The sequence below is a fragment of the Heterocephalus glaber genome, unplaced genomic scaffold (genome assembly GCF_053883595.1).
Source record: "Heterocephalus glaber isolate CG9 unplaced genomic scaffold, H.glaber_assembly_v1.0 deba00000071, whole genome shotgun sequence".
Taxonomy (NCBI): Eukaryota; Metazoa; Chordata; class Mammalia; order Rodentia; family Bathyergidae; genus Heterocephalus; species Heterocephalus glaber.
Window position 1 is genome coordinate 35,464,136 of NW_028258137.1, and position 12,273 is coordinate 35,476,408.

The 12,273-nt window shown below is 38.9% G+C and overlaps 1 protein-coding gene across 2 annotated transcripts in view; it reads right to left on the minus strand.

The window, feature by feature from the left end:
* Positions 1-12,273, minus strand: part of Heatr3 (HEAT repeat containing 3) — a 74,218-nt gene that overhangs the window by 29,671 nt on the left and 32,274 nt on the right. The window contains exons 13-15 of one of the 2 annotated variants that reach the window (XM_004847955.3): positions 11,923-12,066; positions 10,113-10,289; positions 5,417-6,286 (exon numbers count right to left, since the gene is read on the minus strand). In XM_004847955.3, the coding sequence (XP_004848012.2) occupies positions 6,164-6,286; positions 10,113-10,289; positions 11,923-12,066 (444 nt within the window). In that variant the 3' untranslated portion in view covers positions 5,417-6,163. Of the gene's footprint in view, positions 1-5,416; positions 6,287-10,112; positions 10,290-11,922; positions 12,067-12,273 lie in introns of those variants that run through there. The other variant, XM_021260943.2, reaches the window with a different exon arrangement.

A 12,273-nucleotide genomic window follows, 5' to 3' on the forward strand; every position in this document is an offset into this window, starting at 1 on the left:
ATTCCTGTCACTGTATTATTTTCCTGTTGCTATTTTTTCCCCTTCCTTTCTACTTAACTGCTCACTCTATCTAATGTATTCATTCCACAAGATTTTTTTGCATCATTGGCTTCATTGTAACTTTCTAGGATTTCCTCAAAAAGTTTTTGGAGTGTTGATTTGGTGGTCATGAATTTCTTAAGGTGCTTTTTTTCCTCAGGATATATTAGTTTGGATTGAAAGTTGTTTTCTTTTAGGGCTTGAAACACTTCACTCAAGTGCTCCTAACCTTTAAGATTTGTGTTGAGACGTCTTCTGTAATTCTAATTTACCTTTATAAGTAATTTGTTGCTTTTAAGTCCTTATGCTAGACTTCTGGGATTTTGAACTATGATAGGTTGTGAAATTCTTTTCTGATCATGGGTATCTGGGGTTCTATATGTCTCACTCACCTGTATGTTAAATTCTTTCTCCGTATATGGAAAGATTTTTGGATAACTTCCCTATACAGGTTTTTCTTTGCCATTTATGCTGTCTTTTGATTTTTCACTAATTCCAGTCCATCTTAGGTTAGTCTTTTTTGCATCATAGAACAGCTGTTGAACCCATTTTCCATGATCTTTTGTTGTTTTTAAGGTATCTCTGATTGTATAGTCACCTGAACCAACCTATCTTTCAGTTTCTTTTTTGGTACTGGGGACTGAACTTGGGACCTTGTGCTTTCGAGGCAGGCGGTGGAACCACTGAGCTAAATCCCTGGCCCCTTTCAGTTCTAACTCTTACACTCTCCTCACATTGATCACTATTTTTTTTACATTGATCACTATTTTGTGTGTGTGTGGATTTTTTGAGACAGTCTTACTATGTAGTCCAGGCTGGCCTTGAATTATGTACCCCAGGATGTCTCCAAACTCACAGCGATCCTCCTACCTCAGCCTCTCAAGTGCTGGGATTACAGGAATGTGCCACCACGCCCAGCACATGGATCACTTCTACTGCCTATATTTTCAATAGAAGCTTTTATCTCTTGGATTTCAGTTTGGTACCTTTACATGGACTCTTAATCTTTGAAAAACTGGTCATTCATGTTTTCTATCATTTTGTTCAGCTCAGCTAGCTTTTTCTTAGTGTCTTCTTTAAGCTTACTGATTGTTTATTTATTAAGTTCATTATCTGTTTAGTTATATCATCTTTTCTGTTGTTGTGTAAAGCATTTTAAGTAGTAACGAAGTATCTCACATGGAAAATTTTGAACGATTTCTTCCTATTTCACAACATTTATTATATATTTTGGTCATTATTTGTACTTTCAGTTTCTCACACCAGAAAGACAATGTGATATTTACACGTGTCTGATTTATTTCACTTAAGAGTATGGCCTCTAAGTGCACCCATTTACCCAGAGTTTATCCTTTATTATGGTAAAATAGTATTCCATTATATTAAAAAAACCATCTTTTTTATACATTCATTAGTTGATGAGTATTTGGGTTGTTTCCAAGATTTAGCTATTACAAACTGTTTTGCTATAAACATGATTGTACATATATCACTATGGTATGATGCTTTTAATACTTTTGGGAAGGTATTTAGAAGGGGAATGGCTGGGTCAAATGAGACCTCTAATGCTAGTTTATAAGGAATCTCCACACTGATTTCCACAGTGGTTGCACCAGTCTGCACTCCCACCAACAGTGGAGAAGGGTTCCTTTTTCCCCATAGCACCAACAGCATTTGTTATTTCTTGATAGCAGCCATTCTTTCTGGAGTGACATGGAATATCAGCATTATTTTAATTTGCATCTCTCAAATGACCAGTGATGTTGAAAATTTTTTCATGTATTTATTTACTGTTTCTACTTCTTCATCTGAGAAGTGTATTCATCTCAGATGGCCATTTTTAGATTGGGTGTTTTTGAGACAGGATCTCGCTATGCAGGTCAGGCTGGCCTTGAACTCATAGCAATTCTCCTGCCTCAGCCTCCTAAGCACACCTGGGATTACAGGTGTGTACCACACCTGGCTAGTTATATCATCTTTGAGGTCACTAGGAACCTGTTTTGTTCTTCTTGTTGTTGCTTCTCTTTTACCTTTTTATCATTTTGTATAACTCAGCTGTTTGGTTTTTGATTTCTTCCCCACTGATGCCCCATGGATCAGCCTTGGGGGAATTGGGAGTTTTTGGAGGCATTTTGTTGCCTTTTTTCATGTTTATATTGTGTGTGTATGTGTGTGTCTTGTCTTGAGGGGATGAGGGTTGATTAAAATGGAAAGATTTTATTTCTAGTAAGAAGATCTCTTCAGTCAGTGTCTGCTTTTCAGTGATGGACTCTGAGTGTGGCTAACAATAGGTCTTTGCCTCTGTCCCAAGGTCTGACCACTGCTATTCATCTGGGGAGTGTGTAGTGTAATTGGCCCGAATCTGGGTATTGTTGATGATACAAAGACAAACCAGATATCGGCGTACAACAAAAACCAATTCATAGCGACAACTATGCCACCACTTGCAACAGCAAAGAAATTAGGAAAGTCAAACTGGATATTGACACAGAATAAGAACCAATAAAAGCTACCACTGCATCACATTTAACGCTAGAAAAAGATCTGCAATAATAACAGACACAAAGATAAACCAAATATTGGTATAAAGTATCTACTAAATGCAACAACTATACCACCATTAATAGAATTCAACCATAATAGCCTGGAGTCAACTAAATATCTAAAGCTTGCTAAAGCTTAAGAGGAATACTAGTAAAAGTTGAGGGGCTGGGGAAAGGAAAAATGAGAAAAGTAAAATTTGAAAAATAAAGGAAAGGAAAATGAGGAGAAAAAAGTAAGATAAAAGATCCAATTAAAGACTAAAAGAAAATCAATATGATTAGACAAAATAGAAAAGAACAAGAAAAAAAAAACAAAACTAACCCCTCCCCCAAGAAAAAAGGAAATGAAAATCAAGTCCGAACCACTCCTTTGTGAATTTGAACGAGTGGTGTCTTTTCAGGGCCCACACTATTGGAATCTACCAGGTATGGGGAGGGATACTGAATCACTACTAAGTTATGTTTTTTCCACACAACTTTTTGTGTGTGAATGCTGAGTCCTTTCCAGCCTCTCCTGTTGCACACGTCAGTCAATGTGTCTGCCCTAGCGCTGTACTCAGCCAGCCGTGTCCCTCTGTGTGGCCCTGAGTCACTGCTTTCTCTGCACAAGTTCACAGTCTGTGGGTTTGTAAGGTGTCCCCCCAACTCGAGAGGCCCCTCTGTCCACACACTCCAGGCTGTGGCAACTGTCCAGGCTGAGATGTGTCCCTGAATAAGCTGGCAGATGGGAAAGCAAGCTAACCACTGAGCTCTGTGCTGGACATAGGCAGCAGAGCAGGGGCCCAAACAGTCCTCTGGATTTAATGCCAGCACTTTCAGGAGTTGTCCCCTCTAAAAACCACACACAACCAGCCTGGCTTCTCACTACAGAGGGTGGGAGCCCTGTGTCCTTCCTGCCCTGAGTCTGACCTTCTTGGGGAAGGAGGCCTATGTCTAGCCTGCACACACTCTGTGCCTGTCTCTTGGGCCATCTCCCACTCAGTCACTGTGGTAGAAGGACCCCAGAAGTCCTGAAGTGGAGCTCTTCTGATTTCTCAAGGAATTCAGTCTTAAATAATTAAGCCCTTCCCCAAATTTCCCTGATTTATCACTCTCAGATATGGGGGGGGGGTGCTGCTGCAGTGATTTCTTCTCCCACTGTAGCCCACCATGCAGAAAGAGTCACTTTCAGAGTACTGTAAAACTCCATGCTGTTTTGCAGTTTACAACATCCATGGGCTTTTCCTGGTGCTGCAATGCCAGCCTGGCCCATTGTTTCTCTCTGGACCTGCTGACCTCCACGTGGAAACAGGTCTCCCTCCGATTGTAAAGTTTTGCCCCAGCCCTTTTTATTTTGAAACAGTATTGCTAAGTGGCCCAGGATGGCCTTGAATTTTCAGTCCTCCTGCCTCTGCCTCCAAAGTAGCTGGGATAATAGTGGTGTGTCATTACACCTACTATAAAAGTATTTTAAAGCAGATATTTTTTTGTCTAGGAAAACTAGTCTGTATTACACTGTCCCATGAATGACCTGCTAAGTCATTGTGTAAGTAGTTAAAACTACTATTTAATATTTGTTTTTCCATTCACTCTGTTGTTAGAAGGACAAAAATGGATAGTAATAATACAGACCATTTGGGCATGGTGGGGTGTGGCTGTAATCCTAGCATTTGGGAGGCTGAGGCAGAAGGATTGCTACTAGTTTGAGACCAGCCTGGGCTACATAGTGAGTTCAAGGCCAGCCTGCACTACAAAGGAGATCTTGTCTAAAAAAAAAAAACAAAAAACACAACCCAATACAGACCAAAGTTTCTATGCCTTAGAATCTAAAAAGTTATTATACATTTCCAGTATAATAACTCACCCCAATTCATTTGACTGCCTAACGGACTGCTTAGTAAAACAGAAAATCATGAACAGTGATTTGTTCAATAAATACTAAGAGCCTACTATGCACTAGGGCCTACTGTTTATAGGTTAGTAAGCACAGAAAGCTGGGAGTGGTAGCACATGCCTATAATCAGAAAGGTGAAACAGGATGGCTGTGAGTTTGAGGACAGTCTGGGCTACACAGGAGTTCAAGGCCGGCCTACGTAGAGACTGTTAAAAAAAAAAAAAAAAGCATGGGAAATCATTTTCAAGGAAAATGATTTTCTAGAAATATTTGAGGCAGGGAAAACTCAAACTTTGCTTCACTGGAAAAATCCTCAAAGAACATATACAAAGCTTGGGTCAATGATTTGGCTGCAATGATCACTAAGCACATGATAAAACTCATGATCCAGGAATATAATAAAGCAAAAGAAACATTTCTATATGGTGCATCATTTTCATTCCATACCCATTTACAGATCCTGGTCATTTTTACTCAGTTCCACGGGCTCAGTGACTCATCAGAGCTGGGAAACAATCTTGGCTTCCCAACAGTCTATACCAGACAGGTAAAAACTATAAGATATGTCACAGTGCAGATAAAAAGTAATGCTATTGGCTCACTTTATGCGACTATAAAAGTCGGGGGAAAATCAAGTCCTATTCTGGTATATCAGTGTAACTGAGATCAACTGTGTGGAAATTTTCAAATCTCCACCTACAACTCTTCTGATCAGGCAAATGGATGGCTGACAGAGCTGGTACCAGGGGCCTTTGAGACAGTGATGCACAGCAAATTCCTGCCCTGAGCCCTTTGCTGTCACTCGATTACTTCAAGGACACTGAGCAGTGACACCGGAAAATCTTGCTGCAAGTCTTTTTTAGTATCTCAGATACATATGAAGCAATAGTCATTAGCAAGCAAACTACTCAGGAAGAGGATTATTTAGTGGTTTAAAAAAAGATTTTATAAGACATAAAGCTTTCAATTAAAAAGTTATTTATTAAAAATATTTTCTACCAATTTTGATTCTAAATCAAATCAAATCAGTGAGTGATGTTACAAAACAATAACCAATCAGACCTGCTCGTAGAGGATGCAATGACCTCGTTAGTTCATTAATATAAGCTACTGAGCAGTGACGTACAGATGCAATGCATTCACTTCTTCACACAAGGTGCATAATTGATATACAGTACTTCATACCAAAATATTTTATAATATTCATATTTCACTTCAAGATTCAGCTAATATAAAAATGATACTGGCTTTTTAAAGTATATAAGCAATGATTTGGATTTTCCTTTCTTGCAAAATTCAAGTACATGATTATCTGAAGTTTCTTTACTTTTTGCAAAGCAGTTAAAAACCACCTGAGGTTGCATTTCATTTCCTTTGTTTCCAGTGACTAAGGTATACTGGAGACATACTAGAGATCATTAGAAATGTCACATAGATCCCAATGCTTAAACAAGAGCTTTGGACAGGTTTTTTTTATAAACCTCAAATTAATTTTCCTAAGACAGGCATTAAAAATGGCTTTTGAAACATAATACTCAAAGGAAACCCTTTAGCACTGAGACCATCAGATACTTTGGGGAAGAACTGGTCTTCCCATTTTCTTATTTTTTTCTTGCTGTGCTGGGGATCAAACCCAGGGCCTCCTGAATGCTAAGTAAGCACTCTACCACTGAGCTACACCCCTGGCTCCAGTCTCTCTTTTGATGGTTCAAGAAGTGAGTCTTTTCTCAACAGTTTCTTGATAAGCAACAAATCTTCTCAGATTCATCTTTACGTTGTCGAGAACACACAGCTGATCTGGACTGTATTTACCTCTCCCTTCTTTTCGTATCTGTCAAAAAAAAAATTGTATGTGATTTGGTATCTATTACTAATTCATTTATATAAAGTATTTGCCAGGGCAAGGCAAGCTACACCTATAATCTTACACTTTGGGAGGCTGAGGAAGGAGGATTCCAAGTTTGAGTCCTGTCTAGATAAGTTAGAGACCCCCTGTCTCAAAACTTTAAAAAAAGTTCTTTTTAAAGGACTGGGGATGTAACGCAGTGTAAATGTCCTGGGTTCAGTCCAGAAGGGAAGAAGGGGAGGGGAGGGGGGCCTGGCGTGATGGCACACGCCTACAATCCTAGCACTTGGGAGGTGGAGGCAGGAGGATTGCTGTGAGTTCCAGGCCAGCCTGAACTACACAGTGAGACCCTGAAAAAAAAAAAAAAAAGAGGGGCAGAGGGAAGAAAAGAAAAAAAGTGAAAGAAGGAAGAAAGGAATTACTTTGGGGTATATTTAACTACTTTCTCAACAAGACAGCTGCAAGCACTTGTTAAAAGTTTTACTTCCAAGGTAAACAATACTGTCCATGAAGAACAGAGATAAACTTAGAATGTGTACTATTAAAATGAGAATTACAGAAGCAACTGAGTTACAGATTTTGAAACAGTGAATTTGGCCCTTTTTTCCCTTTGCACCCAAGTCCCTTTCTCTTTTCGCTCTCAAGTCCCTTTTTCCCTTCATCCTTCTCCCTGTTTCTGCTACCAACTGGTAATCTTCAATAAATGTCACTACTTACTACAAAAAGACCAAAAAACCAGTGAATTTTACATCAGGGAGCTGTATCTCACCTTCAGTCTAAGCAGTGATCTTCTGGTGTGCGGCCGGTACTTGGGGAAAAACTGCTTTACTAAAGTTCTTTAGTAGAATCAGTGGTATTGTATTTAAATGCAACTTGAAGCTAAATATGTACTGAATACTTTTAATGCAATTGTAGCTCCACTGTACAAGTTAAAAAACTATAGATCAGTGGTATAATGCTTGCTTAGCATACTTGATCTCCAGCACTGCAAAAAAAAAACCAAAAAAAAACCAAGGCAAAAAACACCCCCAAACTATAGGCTTGCCTTCTGGCTAACAAAGAAACTTCATTAGGACTGTATACTTTTCAGAAAAGAAAACGATGAAATACTATTACCATAGCCACACAGGAAAATGAATGTGAACAAAAGACTTTTCAGAAGTTTGGGGTTCCTTTTCCCAGTTCATAGTTTCTAACTCCTTCCTAAGCACTTGCTTCTGTGGAGTTTGTTGTTAGTTCGCAGTGCAGGGGGCCGAGCCAGAGCCTCCTGCATGCTAAGCACAAACTCTACCTCTGAGCCACAGCCTCAGCCGCAGCCCTTCTGCAGAGTTTTGATAACTCCACATCTGTTTGCCTAGCAGCTGCAGAGAAGAGAAAAAGGGGATACTTTCTCCTCATTATCTCACAGGCTCTTTTCCAGAAGTCCAAAGGGTCTATAACTTCTTTATTTATTTATTTTTAAAGACAGAGTTTCGCTGTGTAGTCCAGGCTGGACTTGAACTCCCCATGTAGCAGACCTCCCTCAAACTTTTGATTCTTCTGCCTCAGCCCCTTGAGTGCTAAGATTACCCACCGACTTGGGCCAGTAGCTCTAAGTGTGGACACCTACTATGTAGTGGTCTGAAAATATCTGTAGGATACAGTATGAAGCCAAAACATGAAGTTCAAAACTGCTACCTTATGAATAAAAAGGAGAAAATACTCAGATACATTTGTCTTTGCTTAAGGAACACTGTTCACCTTGGTTACCTGTGAGGCAAAGAATAAGTAGGAATAAAACTCCTCACTCAGAGCTGGGGATTTAGTTCAGTGGCACCGTGCCTGCACCAAAAGTGCAAGGTCCCGAGTTCAATCCCTGGTACCAAAAATAAAAAAGTAAAATAAAACCCCTCACTGCTTACAAAACAATGTAACAAAAACAAAATAGACCTAAGAGTAAAGTGTTCACTCTATTTTTTCACAGTTAAGTCACTTAGTGATCAAAGTTAACTCAATAAATAATAGCCACTATTACAAAGTTTTAAAATGTAACATGCCAAAATGTGAAAAACAACACTGACTTCAGAATGCAATAATGACACTGAGAATGTGTGTGGCCCCAATTGCTATTTTTCTTTCCTTCATGAAAACTATTTTATCCCTTAAAATTTTTTCAGGAAAACCATGCAGTGGCACCCCCGTTAGACCCAGCTACTTGAGACAGAAGGATCATTTGAGACCCGGAGTTCGAGACCAGCCTGGGCAATATAGTGAGTCCTGTCTCAAAAAAGAGTACTTGTCTACTATGCAAGAAGCCATGGGTTCAATCCCTGGCACCAAAAACCAAATTTACAGAGTTCTCTCCATGAGATAGTAAATTCTGAGTCAGGAGCTTGTTAAATAAAAGAAATATCAAAAAACAACAAAAGCAAATTTCTAATCAAAGTCTATTCTCACAGGGCATGGTGGCACACACCTATAATACCAGCACTTGCAAGGCTGAGGCAGAACGATCACCATGAGTTCAAGGCCAGCCCGAACTACTTAGTGAGACCCTGTCTCAAACAAAATTAAAAACACCAAAACTTTATTGTTTTGATTTAGATTAAGATTTAGAAGCAAATGTCTAATTTAAAATCTAAAATATTGGGCCAGGCATGGTGGCATATGCCTGTAATCCCAGCACTAGGGAGGCTGAAGCAAGAGGATTGTCATGAGCTTGAGGGCAGCTTGGGCTACATAGAGAATTCAAGGCCAGCCTGAACTGAATATTGAGACCCTGTCTTAAAACAAACAAACAAACAAAACAAAAAAAACACCCAAGCCACCCCAAAATCTAACATACTAGGGTGGAAATGTGGCTCAATGATAAAGCCCTTGGCTAGCATGCTTGAGGCATCTAGGTCTGATCTCTAGCACTGAGGAAAAAAAAATCTAAAATATGAAAATATCTCAAAATTACATAATTTGAGGGAGCTGGGAATGTAGCTCAGTGGTAGAGTGCTTGCCTTACATGTGTCAGGGCTTCGGTCTGATTCCCAGCACAGAGAAAAAATTACTTAATTTTAAATTTGAGGTTTAGATAAAAGGATTTAGAATTCCTAAGGGGTTGGAGGTATAGCTGAGGGGCAGAGTGTACTTAGCATGTCTGAGGCCCTGGGTTCAATCCCCAGCACCAAAATAAAATAAAATTCCTGCTGTTCTCCTACTGACCCCTCTTAAATTTCTGACTGACTGACTAATTGATTTTTAACTGATCGCTGGGAGTTGTACTTTGCACATGCAAAGCAGGTACACTGTCACTGAACTGCATCCCTTGTCCTTGAAATTATTTTTTCGTCTCAAAGTTAGCTTTGATGCTTCTAATAAAAAACTAAATAAAATGCTAATGAAGGCAATAACCACATTCTCCAATATAAACAGTCTAGAGTTTACTTTTTTTTCCCCAAAGGGAAGTATTTCTTCAATGAAACCAGCGTTATAATCTATTATGGTGATACAAATTTAAAATGTATATGAAAGTGCTTTGCAAGCTAAAGACAATAGCATTTACATGTTAAGCACTGTTAGCACTCCTAAACTGTTAAAAGAAAGAGGAGCTTGTCAGATGCCATTTTGGGCTCCGCTTACAGTGATTCCACAGTCATTCTGTGCAGCTATGACTCAGTCAACAAGCATTCCACAAAGTACTTGGGATAAAGTGCTATATTAATCATTGGGATTTACAGGAATTTGTCAGGCACATGCCTCCAAACGGCATGGTGGTACCTATCTAAACTTCTGCCCTGAGAATGCTGAGACTTACACATTTATAAATAAAAAAGTTACAAACCTTCATTTTGAAGATGGGCTGGAATTCTTTTAGAGCCGATAACAATTTAATTTGAATGGAGGCTCTTTCGGCTTCTTCGCCATCTGCAAAAACATCAAAGAGGGCATCCAAAGCCTCTCCTGCTACTACAAGGGAAGGGTCTTTTGTGGCAACCTCAAGCAGGAAGCACCCAATGGTCTGGAAACAGCAAACACATTATAACATGACTAAGGTCAGTCACAAAAGTGAGTATTAACTTCATATGTGGCAATGATGCATGCAAACTATTTCATGTAAAAATGCCAGGGAAAAATGAAAACTTTGAAAAGTCCAACATTTGACAGATATTTATAAATACAACAAGTATAGCATAAGCAATATAACTGAACGTAGTACAGTTTATTTCTCTGAATAAAGTAAATTAAAATCCACAAGTGATATATGAGAAGTTGATTATGCAAATTATTAAATTTCTCCCTTTAATCCCCTCAAAAAAGGCTTCTCTGTGGTATTAAAATGCACAGAAATCTTATCTGTTATGAAAAAACTAAGATAATAAAAAAGTACCCCGACACTTAAACTCATTTTGCTTTACCATAATGGTTGATTTTTAACATCCACACTTCCTTTTTTTCCTGCACAATTAGCTAGCTAATGAACAGACCATTCCCAATCTGCAAAGAACTGTTCCAAAGTTGCTTGATTTTAGCTTGGCTGTTCTGCATCACCCTTATGCTTGGTAATGTGCATGCTGATGTAATGAGTCTGGGGAAGGAAATGCTCAGAATAACAGGGTAACTCCTGGACTGCTCATTAAACTCTTTGGGCCTCAAAATTCTCATCTGAATAAAAGAGGTCTAGGTACCTTGAAAGACAGCATTCAGACATAATATCCTAAAGCGTACTGTGAAGCACACATCACCTATGAAGCAGTCTTATTCATAAGGATGCATCTAAATTAAATCCAGTCTTTAGATCTAACTTTCAGTTTGCAGAAAATATAGAGGATAAAGGAACAAACTGAATGCCATTTGGAAGCAATCAGACACTGGACACCCCCTGGGACAACTGACCCAGGAGCTGAGGAACAGGTGTGTTAGGGAGATCTGTTCTGGACTCAGAGAGATGGAGCAGATCCCAAACCAAATATGACTTGTGGGCTCGACTGGCTTAAATGAGCTATCTATAAGCAGATATCTTTGAGACAATCAGAAAATTACAAACATAGACAGGTATTAGAAATATTAAGAAGTGATTTTAAAAATGATTGTTAATCGTGTAAGGCATGATAAGGGCAGTTACGTAAGAAACTGTTCTTATTTTTTAAGAGATGGCAACTAAATTAACAGGGGTAAAACACAACATCTTTACTGTACTTTAACATACCAGAAAAGAAACTAAAGTAGACCCTGGCAATTACAGTCTTAAGGGAGAGGGAGTAATTATACATACCATGCTCGTTTGTGTATGTGTACACATATATGCCATACAGCCATACTCTCACATATGTGTGTATTTATCGAAACCCCATGGAAAGATAACAAAAGGAACCCATAATAGTGGCTGACCTTCGGGGGAAAGGGGGGAACTGGAATGTTAAGAGTACAGGTGATTCTCTCTATTATATATTATATACTTGTACTTCTTAAAATGTTTTACCATGAGCATGTACCATTTTCCAAAACAATTCTTAAAAACATTAGTCATCACTTTAAAGTTCTTAGAAGGGTAACAGGAATATTATAATAACTGATTATAGGCATGCGCCACCATGCCAGCAACGCAGTCTATTTCTATTTTAATATTTTAGGTTAGAAAGAAATTGTTTTACCTTAAGAGTTTCAAGCGTTCCATCTTCTTTGGCTAGGACACTGCCAGTGATTCCTAAAATACTAACAACATTCACCCTAACTCCGACGTTACTACTATGAATGCCTGCTTTGCATAATGACATCAGCTGATCAGGTGTCATGCACTGTTGAAAGAAAAGAGTTTTTAGAGTGTTAAACTCAACTAATTCCAATAGTAAATGAAAACAGGATTGACAAGAATCTCTCCTACAGGCTGCATGGTGCTAAGGGCAACATAAACACCCGCAGAGAAGTTATTATGCATTCTAATCACTCCCAAATACAGCTGGCAACACAGCCCTGCTCCTGTCACTGTCATTACTGAGTCTCAG